This window comes from Anomalospiza imberbis, chromosome 1 (assembly GCF_031753505.1).
Source record: "Anomalospiza imberbis isolate Cuckoo-Finch-1a 21T00152 chromosome 1, ASM3175350v1, whole genome shotgun sequence".
NCBI classification, from domain to species: domain Eukaryota; kingdom Metazoa; phylum Chordata; class Aves; order Passeriformes; family Viduidae; genus Anomalospiza; species Anomalospiza imberbis.
In genome coordinates, this window is record NC_089681.1 from 108,279,415 (window position 1) to 108,295,185 (window position 15,771).

Consider the following 15,771-nt stretch of genomic DNA (forward strand, 5'->3'; position numbering starts at 1 on the left):
TCTGCTCAGGAGATGAGTTGTTGATCTGCTGCAATCATCTGAAATAATATTGAAAGACTGGAAGAATCCTGTGGCAAAGAGCAGTAACAGAAGGAAAACTGATATCCTAGTAAAGTATCTGTTTAACAGCTTGTGCTCCTTCTAGGGCTCTTCCAAAGTTTCCAATTCAGACCCAAAAGGCTACTTTTACACAAAGCTATTTTTATATATATTTATCTACCAAAAGATAAAAGAACATTTGCCCTGACAACTTCAGAAACTCTGAGGTCTTGTAGCTATTGTCAGCAGAGTTAATCCAGAGACATCACCCCCCATAAAAAAAAAACTCAACAAAAAAAAAAAAAAAAAAAAAAAAACAAAAAACAAAAAACCAAAAAAAAACCCAATGAGTAAACTGATAAACACTGAAAAGCATTAAAATTTACAAAAATATCTATGTGTCCATTGCTGTATACAATCCAAGCATTTTAAGTCAGGTAAGAAAGATATGCAACAGCTTTTATGTTAAAACCTGATGTTTTAATGCCCAAAGGAAAAAGCAATTTTTTTCTTTTCAAAAGAGAGTATAAGTGAGAGAAAATCCATCTCACTGTGCAAAAAATTGTGAACTTAAGACTTTCAGGCCAGTGAAATAATTTTTTGGCCTTCTCATCTCTCCATTCCACTGCAAATACACTTTGTTATTTTCCATACCACACAATGTTTGCAAAGAGTAAATTTGTGTGTCTTTCTCAGGGAAGTGCCTCTAAGAATTAGAGGCTATCCATAGCATGCAAAATCTGAAAGTTCATTCAGTATTAGTCCTAATAGTTAGGTCTTGCTTCAGTAGAAAGATGACTTCATGCTGGAATTTGCCTTCATAGCAGGTCCTTGGCCTGGAGGCTGCAGTGACCACTGCAGTGACCATAGCAGGACCAGGCCTGGAGGCCTGGAGACCATTGCTGCAGTGTAAACACAGACTGCATAACTGTGCCAAATGCCTCTTGAACTTGACTCCAACAAATACATAGAGCACAGGGTTGAGGCAGCAGTGAGAGAAAGCAATTTTACGGCTGATGTGAAAGGCAAGGTTGGAGACTTTCGCATACTGACAGGTAGGTGGTGGAAAAGTAGTCAGGAAGCTGAGGATGTTGTAGGGTGCCCAGCACAGGAAAAAAGCCACCACAATAATGAGGATGAGTCTCACGGTTCTGTGCTTTCTGTGAGATCTTGCTCTAAGCAGGATTATGAGTATCTTGAAGTAACAGAATATGATGACTCCAAAGGAAAACAGGAAGAGTACATTTCTCATGTAAATGTCTAACTTTTTCCAGTTCCCATCGGCATAATCACAGAACCTGTGCTCTTCCAAGTCTTCTTGCACTGTGGTGTGAATCACCTCAGGAACCACAATTAAGATGCTAACAGTCCAGACAGCCAAGGACATCAGAACACCACAGCATTGCGTCTGGGATCTCAGAGTTGAAAGGGGGTTCGCTACAAACAAGTACCTCAGGATAGTCATGAGAGTCAAAAAGAAAACACCACTGTAGTAGCCAATGGAGAAAATAGCATTTGATGCTTTGCAAAGGAACTCACCAAAAATCCATCCAAAGGACTGGTCCACTACCCAAAAAGGCAGCATGCAGGAGAAGACTAAATCAGAGATACAGAGATTCATGATGAAGATGTTTGTTAAAGATGTAAGGTTTTCGTATTTCAATAGGATCCATAACACCAAAGCGTTTCCTAGCAGACTGAGGAAAAATACCAGAATGTAGAGGACAGCAGTGAGATAGATGTTAAATGTGAAATAGTCACCCATTTCACAGACGTTGGTTTCATTAGGGTATTCAAATGAGTAATTATCATCTAAATTATAGTCTTCATCCATTTGTCTATGCAAATCTTGTGCTGTTCTTCAGCAACTACTTCAAAGGACTGCAACAAATCAAATGAAATCTTTTGTGAAAATCAACTCAATAACTAAACTCCCACTGTGGGGGCTTCTGTTTTAAGACAGAAAAAGCAGCAGTGAAACTAGCCATTTGGGGAGACAAAGGACTCATTTCTTCTTATGACTAGAACATGAATAGGTAGATACCAAAGACTTACTGCAAAGCACTCAAATCTTAATTACATAAGAAGTCAGAAACTCAGATGTTTCTGAAGCAAAATGTTTGTTGACAACTTTCAATTACTAAGTTTCTACTATATGAATGTGCATTGTTTTTTGATGTAAATGTCTCAGGTGCCGAGACTTTCAAAGATGCTAGTGGTTTTTCAGTTTTCCAGAGTGGTATCCAACTCCTAAGCACTTCACTGTACAGATGATTCTTGGTCACCAAAGTTTTGCACCGCATAAAACTAAAAAGCTGAGCAGTACCAGTAGCAACAACTGCAGGCACTAAGAGCAGGAAAAGCCAGGTTTCTTATGGATTTTTATCTTGAGGTTTGTTGATATCTAAGCATCTCGAAGCTGTGGCAGAAGCATCATCATGCTGGGTGCTCTGTGCACCTCTGTGGCCTGATGATTCTCAGGGATGTGACTGGAGCAGAGATCACATCACAGTGCTTTTCTGGGAGTGCTGCCTCTCTGTCTTTATTCAGGCAGGAATTTAATCCCAGTTGGATGGTGAGTTGAAACTGGCCAACAGGATCAAAAGTTAGTGGGACTGGGAAGATTACATACAATCAGGTCACAGTAGCCTAATTTCTTTATGAAATTAATCTTAAAAATAGGCACAAAAAATCAGTCATACCTCTGATCAGTGGTTTAATTTCTAAATACACTGTATCCTAGAAAAAGGCTTATCTGCATCACCATGCTTGGATTCTGTTTTGACTGAAGCCAGTGAGAGACCTGCCACCGAGTTCCTTCAAAGTACAGTTGCAGCAAAGAAACCCCACAGCTTAGGCCAAAATTGTGCTAGTGACATTTTCCTTTTTTAATTACTGAAGGCAGAATCTGCCTGCTACATCCAGACAAAGACATGCTGCCTTTGGAGGACAGGAGAGCTATGTCTACTCCAGGGAAGCATGTCAGGGAGCACTCCTGGCTGCCACAATTTAATGTCATCTGTGGGGATAGGTGGTTCAGGTCAGCCAGAACATGACACAGGCAGCACAGATAGGGACCATCTGTCCAGTGGGTTGTGATCAGTGAGTTTTGAAGGCAAGGGATGTGCAGGATTCAGTACTGTGATGGCAAGCGGCCCTGGAACATTTACCACGAGAGTCACAGTTCTAACTGGAAAGATGTTTGTGGCTCTCTGTACAATGCTGCAGTTTTCAGGCATGCAGGGTAAGTCCTTGCAAAGGCAGTCATCCTCTCTGGTTTTACATGACAGTACAGACAACACTTAAGCAATGAATAGTTTAGATTGAGGTCCTGACCATCACTGTGTCCTATTTCAGCTCAGGCTGGGGTATGCTGCTCCTTAGCAGCTGTCCTAAGGGAGCAGAGAAGCCCCTTTGGGAATAATCAAGGTTCTCCAGGGATGAGAGGACAGTACTAACCTGTGTCTTCACCACTTACTCTCTCCTTTCATGCTGACCACTCAGTGACAGCAAGCCCCAGGGTGTGCCCACAGGCCAGGAGCTAGACAGCCAGCAGGGCTGCTCCTGCTCACAGCACAACTGCTGCTGGCCCCTGACATAGGAACCTTCTCACAAAGACCTCAGCCCTGATCACTGCCTCTGCCTGGGAAGTATTCTGACCTGCACATGTCCTGTCCCTCATCACATCATGGCATTCTGCTCTTCACACCCTTGCTGCAGGGTAGGCAGTGGTTAGAGAGCAGGTGTCTGCTGGGGAGCTTTGCTCACCCTCCTGCTTGCTGTCAGCAGCTAAGCAATTCTTGCAAGGCAGAAAGCACCATTTTACAAAGGTGTTTTGAGATTACGTCAGATAACAGTTAACTGTCAAGATAAAGAAGTGTAGCAACACATCTATTTTCTTCACAGTTCAGATGATAGGAGATGGTAAATAATTTCTGCAGTCCAAACAGTCTCTATTTTTCTCCATCTTCCCCAAGGACACTGATGCTGAGTGTGCAGGCACTTGATTAATACTGGCAGACAACTGTGATTGGAAACCTGTTAGGAACTCTTGCTATTTCCATCTCCAAATTTCCATATGCCTTGGCATCTTACCCAGCTGACACAAAAGGCTCTGTCTTGCACTTCAGGAGGAGCCAGAGGAATGCTTGGTTACATGGGGACAGGTGTCCCCTCTCTGATTTTGAGTCCAGCATTTCCAGAGAATGTAGGAAAATGCTTCTTTGAGGTTGCTTGTTTCTGGTTGATTTTTAATGCTGCAAAGTTAGCTCTTGGATAATGCCACATTTCACAAAATAAGTTAATTCATCATGACATCATGATGAATTAACCATCAGATGGTTAATGCCATCTTACTTGGTGCAGGCTCCATGGAATTACAGATGGAGGCTCCAGCCTGCAAAGCATCAGACCTTGTGGATGGTTGACCAGGATTATATGCTCTGATATTATGTTTCTACCAGCTGAGAAGCCCTCCATCAGGTCAGTCATGGTAAGGGGAACCCTGCAGGAACCTAAGGCATTTAGATATTTTTCTTTTTACCTCAAAACACCTTAAATCAAAACCTGTATTTTTGTTCTACTGTATTTTATCTTCCCCATTACAACTCTACAAGTAAGAAAAGCTGTGTATGGATTTTCAGTTAAGATATAAGCAAAGGAGATAAAAAATGATGTGATTGGATCAACAGGTAAAAAATATGTCAATGTCACACAAGAAATACAAATCATGCAACTGTTTTCAATGTATATATAATGGTACAAGTGAGAGCAGAAGTTGGTTGAAAGATGGAAATTAACTTAGTTTCAGTTGTCAGGACAAATAGTAATAGAGGAAAAACACATCATACAGTTTAAAGTCATTCCTGTACTTCTGAAGAGCACTCAGCAAGGCATTCAACATTAATTTCACTCTTGTCCAGAAAAACTGCTTCTCCAGAAGCCTTCATTTTCTAGCAGAGCTGTGCTTTGTCTTGGAGCATCATATTAAAGAAAGATTCTAATATAGAAATGGGGAAACAATACTATGAGTGACGTCCAGTTCAATTTTCTTTTTCTCTGAAAATTCAGTTTCACTTCTGTTAGCTGAAGGTGCATATTATTCATCAGTTTATTTCATTTTCAAACTGAGCATTTGAAAGAGCGGTTGGGAGGAGTTGTCTGCTCACTTTGCAGTCAGTGGAAGGAGAGAGAGCCACTGGCAGGAGCCACATCAGCCCCCACTCTGTGCTCTACTGCTCTACCAGCAGCTGAGACAGCCCCCTTTAAGAAGATTCCTGGCATTTACACAGACAAGCTGAGGTTAATCTCATCTTAATTGGAAAAGACAAGTGCAGTAGAGAGAAGCCCCCTACCATAAGGCATGCACTGATGGCATTTTTTATTCACTTTATTCATAAAGCCTCTGGACTTCACAGCTTGTTCTCCATGTTTCTCAGGGAAAAAAAATTATGTATTTTTGTAGACTGGTTTACACAGGCAACAAACATTGACACATAAAATAAATTTCTGTTCCCCTAAACTAAATTTATCTGGTAGCTCCTTCCCTAGACAATCTCTTGTTCCAGATTGAGATAGGAACTAAAAATCCCAAATGTGACCTTTTCTGACAAGAAAAGGCTTTAGTTTTTCAAACAGGTTTATGGAGCAGCCATTTAATTTAAGGAAATTAAAACACAATAAATAACATTTCTCCTTCCCTAACATATCACTGGTATCTGTCTTGGAGCACAGCCTTGGAGTCACATGTAGGAGATGGATAGGGAAAGTCCTGGAAGTCATGACTGGCAGATAGACTTGGTCCAAAGCACAAGTCTACTCTGGACAGTGTGGTCTGTGCTTGTGGATGAACTTTTTGTCTGCCTTAGAGGAAGTCTGCACATGGTAACAAACTCTTCCAGGACATGGATAAAGCAAAAAATCAAGGTAAAGTGAAAAGTCAGTAGGAATTCCCTTGTCCAATTCAGTTTTGTAGAGCCTCAAGAAGCCCAGCTCATCAAGGAATCTCTTATCCTTCTTTTAAAGCAAAACATTCTGTTGGGTTGGGATCATTTTCTGAGACCAATGCTCCCACTTTTGTCCCATGGGTTTCACAAGGCAGGTACAACACTCACAGTGAGCCTGGAATCTTGGTGGCCTCCTGCTCCTCCTGAGCCCTGCCTCAGTCCTGGCCATCAGCCCTGTGATAACCACAATCTATGGAAGCAGAAACATCCCAAATTGAGAGTCTGGAACCCATCCTGAAACACAAATTTGAGTTCAAATTTCCATGCTAAGTTGGCAGCTCAAGGCTTGGACAGGAGCACTCTTTGCTGCATTAAGAACTGGCTGGATGGCCGGGCCCAGGGAGTCATGGTGAATGGTGCCACATCCAGGCACTAGTGGTGTCCCGCAGGGACCCGTGTTGGACCCAGTCCTATTTAATATCTTTATTGATGATCTGGGTGAGGAGATTCAGTCTACCTTTAGCAAATTTGCAGTTTTATTGTGCTAGGGCTGGTCAGAAAGGATGTGATGCCAGCAGCTGGGCAGCAGCTGGGCAGCAGCTGTCCAACAGAGCACAGGCAGGAGCAACCTTGGCCAAAGAGGTTTGTGTGGAAGTGGAGGTGGTTGGTGTCCTGCCTGTGGTTTCCTGCAACAGGCTTTGTGCCAGCAGGATTGCAGCTCTGGGTATTCTCTATTCTTCCCTAGGGCAACAGCAAGGAGAAATCCAGCCCTTATTTTTGCAGGATGGTACAAAGGAGAGCATCGCTCCCTGCTTGCAGCCAGGCAGGGTTTGGCCATGGTTTTCATGGTCGTTCATGCAGGGATGGGATGAGTAAGCAGTTCTACAGGATGATAAAAAGTAGTCCTTTTGGTAATAATTGGCTGTGAGGAAACAGAAAACAGGAGCTTTCTGAGATTTTTTTGAGTGGAGAAATTGTCAATTTGTTTCTACAGTGTAGACAAGTGCGAGTTTAAATGCATTTCTTTCAAGAAAAGAGCTTGCATCAATCTCTGTGTCTGATATGTAATTCAGATTTTTCTTATTATCAGCACTCCTGCCAGGGCAAGAACACCAGCCCATTTCTCTTTGCCAGGCAGCAGTGACATGGGATACCACTTTCCCATCTGCTCCATAGAGAACATAAACGCTCCATTATTTGGCTGTGAAAAAGAGCATCACTTTGTTTCTTAGTAGCTGTGTTTCTTGGCAGTTGAAACCAAGCAAAACCACTTCTTATTTTTTCCTGCTAAAGCAGAACATATCTGCAGGTTTCTGCTGCCAACAAAATGTTGACCCCCTCCCTGTCTCTGTGTGCAGATGTACACATATCCTCCTGACAATAAACTGGAAAATGGGGCTCTCCTTAAGATATCTCACCAGCCACTGCACTGTATTTAAATAGCAATCTTAGAGCTGAATAAGGAGTCTGTTAAGTAAAATGTGTGTAAAGAAGCTGACTCTATTCCCACACGGGTTCTTATAGGCAAAAAACAAAGACGATTATTAAGACAAAGGAGCACATCACAATTTTAGGAGAAATAACCTCATGTCTTTCTCTAAAGCTTAGCAAAATACAAGGCTTCACATAAAGTTCATGAACTCATTTTTACGGCTCAGAGACAACATGAAGAATAGGATTGTATTTTTCCACAAAATTCCATTCTACTGATGTATTTAAGCTATTTTTTACCCCCTTTTTTTTTCCCCAAGAGGATTATAAGCCACATGTCTAAAGAATTTGTGTCTGACATTTTGGGTGAGATTTCCAGTGTTCCTGCTGGGCCCATTGATGAAACAGATGGAAACTGTGCTTATAGCCATTGATGTGACTAGTATGTACAAGGGGGTATTGCCCTGCTCCTGAGGCTCCTGACTGTTGTCTTGTTATTTTAAAAGTTTTAAAGTTCTTTTAAAAGTTTTTTATGCTTTCTGATGTTTACATATTTTTACTGGAGTTTCTCACGCATGTTCATGTAAATAATGATTGTTTTACATTCTTCTTTGTGAGAAGAAAAAATTAATGGACTGTTAGTTTGATCAGTGTGGTTGAAGAGGTGGTAATTTCATCCTCCAATCCACTACCACTTTTAGAATTTTATATATTGCGAAGTTAGAAATAAAGTTCCCTTCCTTTTCCTTCTTTTGCGTCTTAAGTGAATTATTTCGTGTCGTAGTGCAACTTTTGACTGCAGGCCTGGGATGTGGCCTGGGGAGAGATGATGGGGGGCAGCCTCAGCATCTGTGTGTGCAGGCAGAGGGAGGTATATTTTCTGAAGAGATGGATGAGCAGTGTCACTGCAAGGAGCCCAGCTTTGTCACAGAGTCTGTCCTTGTCCCTGGCAGTGCAGGCACAATCCGTTTTTATTGACAATTAAATGGGCTCACACACCCATTTAATCAGGGGTATAAGAACCATTCCCACTCATGAAGCCATTCTGATGCTGAACTCCCAGAGACTTGCAAGGCTTTAGCCAAAGGGAGAAGAGAAAGAGAGAAAATCCTACCCACTGAGCCATGCTTTCACAAAGTGAAAGGCTGGGTGTAGTGTAAGGAAGCAAACAACATAGAATCATAGAATGTTAAGAGGTTGGAAGAGACCTTAAAGATCATCTAGACCATCTAGTCCCAACCCTCCTTCCTCGGGCAGGGACAAACCTCCCACTAGGTTGCTCAACTCCTTGTCCTATCACTGCAGTTCCTGATGAAGAGTCCCTCTCTGGCTTCCCTGTAGGCCCCCTCCAGATACTGGAAGGTTGCTATGAGGTCTCCACACAATCTTCTCTTCTCCAGGCTCAACAGCCCCAATGCTCTCAGCCTGTCTTCCTAGGGCAGGTGCTCCAGTCCCCTTATCAATTTTGTGGCCTCATCTGGACTTGTTCCAACATTTCCATGTCTTTCTTTTGTCAGGGACACCAGAACTGTACTCAGCACTCCAGGTGGGGCCTCACAAGAACAGAGTAGGACAGACCCATCTTTCTTGACCTGCTGGCCATGCTCCTTTTAATGCAGCCCGGGATTCATTTGGCTTTCTGGGCTGTGAGTACACACTGTTGGCTCATGTTGAGTTTTTCATCAACCATCACAGAACTGTATATGTCACTGCTGTCTTCTCAGCACTTTCTAATCAGTTTTGTTTTGCTTTCCCTTCATCACATCCATTATGCTTTGCAGAACATCACCTCACTTGTACTCACTGGCATCAGCTATTCCCTACCCTGATCCTGGATGGCTCCTTGGCACCCACACCCAGCTGGGTAGCACCCTGTGTGCCTCCACTGCTCCTGTGGACTGCTCTGACCAGGCTGGGAGCCCTTGCATGCTTCCCCCAGTGTGGAACTCACCTGAGGCAGGCTTTTCATGTGAATGCAAAAGCAAGACTGAAGAACAAAGGGCTGCAGCCAGGTCAATGTATGAAGCACCTCTGTAATCCCCTCTCCCCTGGCTCTATGATGGTCCCTCCTCTGCTGGTGTGAATTGCTACCTGCTCTCTTGAATGGACATGCTGCAGCTCTCATGAAGACTAAAACCCAATTTACAAGCAGCCTCCTGCACCCAGAGGGAAAGTGTGCCTCAACATGAGGCAAGTAATAGTATGGCATTTGCCTATCACCAGAGCAAATTTGTTGGCTGCTCTGTTGTCCCTGCTTTTTCACAGAGTGGCAGCTGCTCTGTGTTCTGATAGAGGTTTAGATGGGGCAATCTTTGGCACAGATCTCTTGACACTGCAGACCTGAACTGCTGCCACTGCCATGGGTGTACAGGACTTCTGAGCACACCTTGCTGCTGTTCTGCTGCCCCTGTGCTGCCACCCGTCTGAGTTACTTGGCTCCCAAAATTGCCACTCTGCATTGGAGCCTGTGAAGAGGGTGATGCTAGAAAACCAGATGAAACAATAAAGGAAGACAAAAGAAACCACTCTGCTCACCACTGACCACTCATTTCCTCTGAGTTTTGGAGAAGATTATATACAGATTGCATATATATAGTATATATATGTTCTCTTTGTCCCTGGTGGCCATCTACTTCTGGAGAGAACCAAAGGCTAGGGCTGTTCTTTGGGTTAAATTTGGAATCAGAGAAAAGAGGTGCAGGAGGCAGGGTGGTCAGGACCATAACAGCTTAAAAAAAAACAAACTGCAAGGGAGAAGCAAAAGATTGCAAGGGAGAATGGCCTGAGGCTTTATTGGGTTGAAAATCTGATGGCATCTCAAACGGTGGTCAGGAAGTAGCTCAAAGAGGGGGTGGCTCAGTCAGACTTTGGGAAAACAGAACTGACTGAGGAAAACAAAGCTTTTCATAATTAAAATTACATTTTCTACAGAAGACAGAGTTGGAGGAATTTCCTTGTGCAAGGAGATTTCCAGAGCACAGCCAGTTTCCCAACACTCCTTGTCTGATGAGTCAAAGCAAAATAAATCACATTTGTTAAAACAACCCCAAAACATAGTACATTCAGAGCACTGTTTACGTTAACAATGAGGCAATTAATAGCTTGCACCAGAAACAATTGACCACAACCGAGAATATTCCTGTCCTGTTTTAGTCTCTACTTCCCCAAACCCCAGCACTTCCTTCTGATGGGCCATGCCTGCTCACGGGCTAGAGGCACAGCCCAGGCATGGTGCATCTCTTCAAATATCTGCCTCCATCTCCCCCAGAACAGCTGCATCAGCAAGGACTTCTCAAGCTGATTGTGCAGTAACTGCACTTCAGACAGCCCTGGACTGCATTTGGTCTGTGCCACCAGGTGAAATCCATCTCCTGGCAGACAAAGTCAGTGCATGCTTTCCTCTCAATAGGCTTTTCAGAGAAATCCTTTCATTTGGCTACCCCAGTGAGCACAGCTGTTCTTTTCAAAGGTTTGGGCTGAAATTCCGCTGGCTGAAACATTCAGTCTGAGCTCAGAAATTCTTAAGATCCTGCTAGACCTGGCTTGGTCTCACACTCCCACATCTTTTTCTCTAGCATTTTGCTCATTTTTTTATATTGAAGATTCACTGTTGTTACAAGAGGCATCTCAAAGTGCTTTACCACTTTGCAGAAGACATCTGCACACTCCCATCTGCCACGCCATGTTGCTTGTACACACATATTTCAGCATCAGAGTATGAGCAAGCAGGTGGCCAGCAGCAGCAAGTCCACCCAGAAAAAGGGGCTCTAGCAGAAAGTCAGCTGTAGCCCACATTCTCCAGAAGGGGGTAACATCAGGGGCTCTGTGTGTCAAGCATTGGTGAACCGAGACAAAATCTTAATATTCCAGTTCCTGAGCCATTTCATAACATCTCTGGCCATCTGTCCTTTGGCAAGATCTTGCGGTAAGTGCAGTGAGGGCAAACAATACTTTATGTAGCAAGGGCTGGCATGCTCCTCCCAAAACTGTTCCCCAGCTTCTAGATGTGCTACACTTACCCCAAGATAGCTCCAGTCACTCAAGCCACTTGTGCTGTTCAATCCACCTGGCAGAGGCATATTCTTTTTCTTTAGTGATATTATGCTCAAACCACATTAATTAACTGCCGTTGTGTCTTTTAAGGAAAATCAAGTTTGTGAGCTGGGAATTGTAGGCAGCTCCTTCGCACAGATTAAAGGGCAGAAAACCAAAAGGCAAGAAGCTGAAGGCAGTAATGCATTTGGGAGCTGATAGCAAGAGTCTCCAGGCCTGCATAAAGGTGAAATCATCTAGAAAAATTGTCTCCTTGGACACTTTCCCTTTTCAAATTATTCCTTACTTAAAACAGACTTTAAATACATTTGTGGATGATAAGGAAATTCAGGCTAGTTAATCACGGATGACATGAAGAATCCACACAGGACACAATTAATAAACACATTTCCTTCTTCAAAACTGGGATGTGATCCCACCTATCTCCTCACAGTTCAAAGAAGCAGCCCCATGGTGTCTCAGTGCCAGAGAGCACAAGGCTTTCAAGTTCCCCTGCAAAGCTCTAAAGACTCAGAGACAAAACTCTTGAATTTTGCTACGTATTTTAGCCACCACCCCAAGTGACCAGAGTTCCTTCTGTACATGTCAGGTACATGTCAGTGCCTCTTCTCCAGCAGCAGAGCTGACTGAGGTGCAAAGAGCAAACCTTCAGGCCTGATCTTCCAGCAGGCCCTTGTGGGGCTGTGCAGTACAGTGAAATCAAGCATGCATTTGTGAAACCACCTGGTGTGACTGCTGGGGCTGCTTCTTCACTGGGGAAGAGGCAGCCCAGCACAAAGGATGTGGGCAATGCAAAGCACTTGGTCCTGGGGGTCTGCAGCAGCCTGTCTGTCTCAGAAGGTGTAGCCAAAGCCCTGTGTAGTCATGGCTGTGTGAAATGTAGCAAGCAGATTTTGTGAACTGATCCTGAGCTTTGTGTCAGTTCTTGTGTAACTCTGCCCTAACCAGGGTTAGGACCCTGCACCAACAATCTCCCTGCTCAGCTCTGAATGCCAGAGATCACTGGAAGTGTAAGTCCCAGCTCTAAATGTGCATTCCCATCTCAAACAAAATTGAAACCTGCATTTCAGAGTAATGTCTGTGTTTTGTTCCTTTTTGCCACAAACTACCTCTTCTTTTCCTGAAACAAAATACAATTCTCCCTTACTTTGGAATTTCCCACAGCACCAAAAAGACCAACTTCTGCTGAGCCCTATGCAAGATGGTGCCACCAATGGTGTATAAAATTGGCAGTAGCATTCTGTGGTTAATGTGAACAAAGTGAGGTTTGCAGAAGGACTTTTTAAAGACCAGACATCACACAGACAGAAAAACCAAGATGCTTGGAGAGCTTGTCTGCTGGTAGAGGAGCCTCAGTGAGTCCTTCCCTTTCATGTTTTCTTCTATGATTGAGGTATCAAATATCTCAGCTTCATGCACCCATTGTCATTTTCCCCATCAATATCTCTTGCTCCAAGCAAAAGATACAACCTGTTGCTGCAGGTAAAGTCTGGCTGACTCATCTATTTGGAAGAAATTCTTCACTATAGGGAGGTTGAGGCACTGAAACAAGTTGTCCAGAGAAGCTATGGATGCCCCATCCCTGGCAGTGTTCAAGGCCAGGCTGGATGAGGATGTGAGCAGCTTGGTCTAGTGGGAGATGTCTCTGTCCATGGAAGGGGAGCTGGAACTAAACAGTCTTTTCACCTCAAACCTTCTTATGATTCTCGGACTTCAGGTATAACACAGTTCCCCAGAGCACATGCACGTTGTGGGAGGCACCCTAAGATCCAGAATGATTATTGGGATGTTAGCTTTGGTAGCCATCCTGCTCGGCAGCAGCCCACCCTGCTCATGCCCTTCAGCAGCAGCACTGTGCTTCTCTATCCAGGTTAAGGGGCTGTGTCTGTTTAAGTTCGACTGCATATTTATAGATAATATCGGGTTTTTTAGATCTATAAGTGAAGCTGTAGAGATTTGTCTGGTGTTTGCATTAGGACCGGCAGATCAGGCACGAGCTCCAGGCGCGTTGTTCCTGCAGTGACTGCAGAGGGAAGCAGGGTGCGTGCATTGGCCATGGCTAGCTATAGGTGGCACGCTTGAACAGGGTAACCCCTGCCTTCCCTCGGCAGCCAGAGAGATCCCTGGTAAAGGACCTGACAAACATAGCTCTCCTCCAGAGGATGGATTAGATGAACATCTGCTTTTCAGCAGGCAGATACACCCACACCTACATCAGCCACTGATAAGCAGAGCTGCTGGGAAGCCAGATTTGATGAGGTCTTGCATGAGGTTGCAGGTGAATCCAGGTCCCTTGTGCTGTTTGCAGGGCAGTGGAGTGCTGGTGGTGTGCTGTTCATCAATACTGTTAGGACAAGATCTTTCTTTTGTCTCCCTCTCCACTCCCCTACTCCCCTCAGTCACTCTTGGTGAGCCTCTGCAGGACTTCATCTCCCATCCAGTCTGGAACTCCACCACAGCAGCCTGGAGCAGGCTGTCTTATTGCTGCTTCACCTTCTCCCTCCCTGCTGCCTTCAAACCACCTGGCTGGAATGTTTCTGGGACCTGTGGTTTTCCCCAGATGGCCAAGTCTCTTCTGGAAAGCACGAGTGGCTCTAAGCACCGCATGCATATGTATGGGTAATTTATAGTTCAGTTTGTGAAGCCAGACTAAAACCTCGGCAGCAGTAGTGTATTTTCAGATACACTGGGAATGAAAATATTTGAGGTTCGTTCTTAGTGAAAAAGTAAGAAAAACACCCATCTGTTTTGGACCAAATATTTCATGAGGGGAGGCAGAAGGGCATTCTAATTACCCAGAGGTTTTCTTGTTTCTAAAAGTGCAAGCAACATTTTCAAGAAAAACCACAAGAACAGAAAAGGGCAAGACTTGCATTTAGAAGATGAAGTCTTGGATGTCAACTTTTCACAACATTTGTATTTTCCAGCTGAAGCTGTTCACTAAATGCTCCCCACTTCCCAAAGGCTGCTGGAAATGACTCAGGCGAGCACAGGGCTGGCAGGGCACAGCTGTGGCTGGGCAGGGGCAGATGCCGCTGACTCAGCTGGGCGCTGTCCCATCTTCTCTGCTTGCCAGGCTGGACTGGCACCTCTGCAGGGCAGGGACCCCTTCTTAGAGCAGGTTAAGACCACCCTGGCCCCATGAGGGGGGAGGTGCAAGGTGGCCTTGCTCCAGCATCCAGGCCATGTATCCTTGAGCCTCATTGTCCTGGTCCCCAGCTTGCCCCTGGGCAAGAAGAATGACAAAATGTTTCTAGAAGCTTCATAGTGTTTCCAAAGAGAAGGAGTCTCATATGAGAGGCACCATACGCCCAAGTCTGATGGGCAAAAATGTTGTGTTTTTCCTTGAATTTTAAATAAGAATACAGCAGGTTTTTTCATCACAATTCCCCCGCCAACAGCCACTTTCAAAAATCCCATAATGTGATAACATGGTAAATAGGTTTCAATGTTCCTTTTCTCGAAGATACCCTGATACTTTGTCCTATCTTGGCTTCAACCTGGGTGTATCCACATTGCTGATTGACACTAAAATTCTTAAAATACTCTTCAATTTTTCTAATAATAAAAAATGGAATTATTCTTAAGACATTATTTAAAATTATTAAACATATTCTTAAATTATTCCTTAAAATGTTCTTAAAGAGCTCCAGAAGGCAGGTGATAGAAGCATGCAGAAAACAGCAGAAAGAGACAAAAGGATTATATCAGAACTACAGTCATTAAGGCTTTTCTACCATGTAAGGACAGTCCCTTCAGTGGTACTTCCAAAGTAACAAGTAAATGACTGTGCTACAGTCAAATGGAGTTCAACAGGAGGAGAGATTAAACAAATTGATTAAATACTTGATGTGAACTTCTAGTTACCTCTAGTGGCAGATCTGAATTTGTAATGCAGATAAAACACAATTTGAAATTAAGGTATTTTTGTTTCAACCCTTCATCTAGGATTTTATAAGTCTGTCTCTGGAGGTGTCTAAGCAACAGGGTATAACTGTGTTCTTTTATGCTGAAAGAGCTGTATCTATCCTTTTTTAAATGATGGATGAGGGAAAGTGACAAAATTTGCACCCTGGCTTGTATATCCTTATCAGATGTAAAGGAAATTCAGAAATTTAAATATGGGCAAAAAAGATGGGGAAACACTGCCTGTGTCACTGCAAATGACAGATTTGACTCTTCTAGTTTTCTTGAAGTGTTCTACAGCTTAGTGTGGAGATCTTCTGATACCTGGCAAATGAAATATGACTAATTGTGGAAGTGGTTATCTGAGTGCAGATTGATTTATTTAATATCTCTCTAC

General features: G+C 43.7%; 1 protein-coding gene across 1 annotated transcript; it reads right to left on the reverse strand.

Moving 5' to 3' along the window:
- Positions 1-787: 787 nt before the first annotated feature.
- XCR1 (X-C motif chemokine receptor 1) lies at positions 788-1,999 on the reverse strand. Its single transcript, XM_068186740.1, has one exon. The coding sequence runs from the start codon at positions 1,871-1,873 to the stop codon at positions 788-790; it is 1,086 nt and encodes a 361-aa protein (XP_068042841.1). The 5' UTR covers positions 1,874-1,999.
- Positions 2,000-15,771: the final 13,772 nt, after the last annotated feature.

Coding starts and splice junctions, on each gene's coding strand:
- XCR1 (XM_068186740.1), bottom strand. CDS start 1,873: ATGGATGAAGACTATAATTTAGATGATAATTACTCATTTGAATACCCT.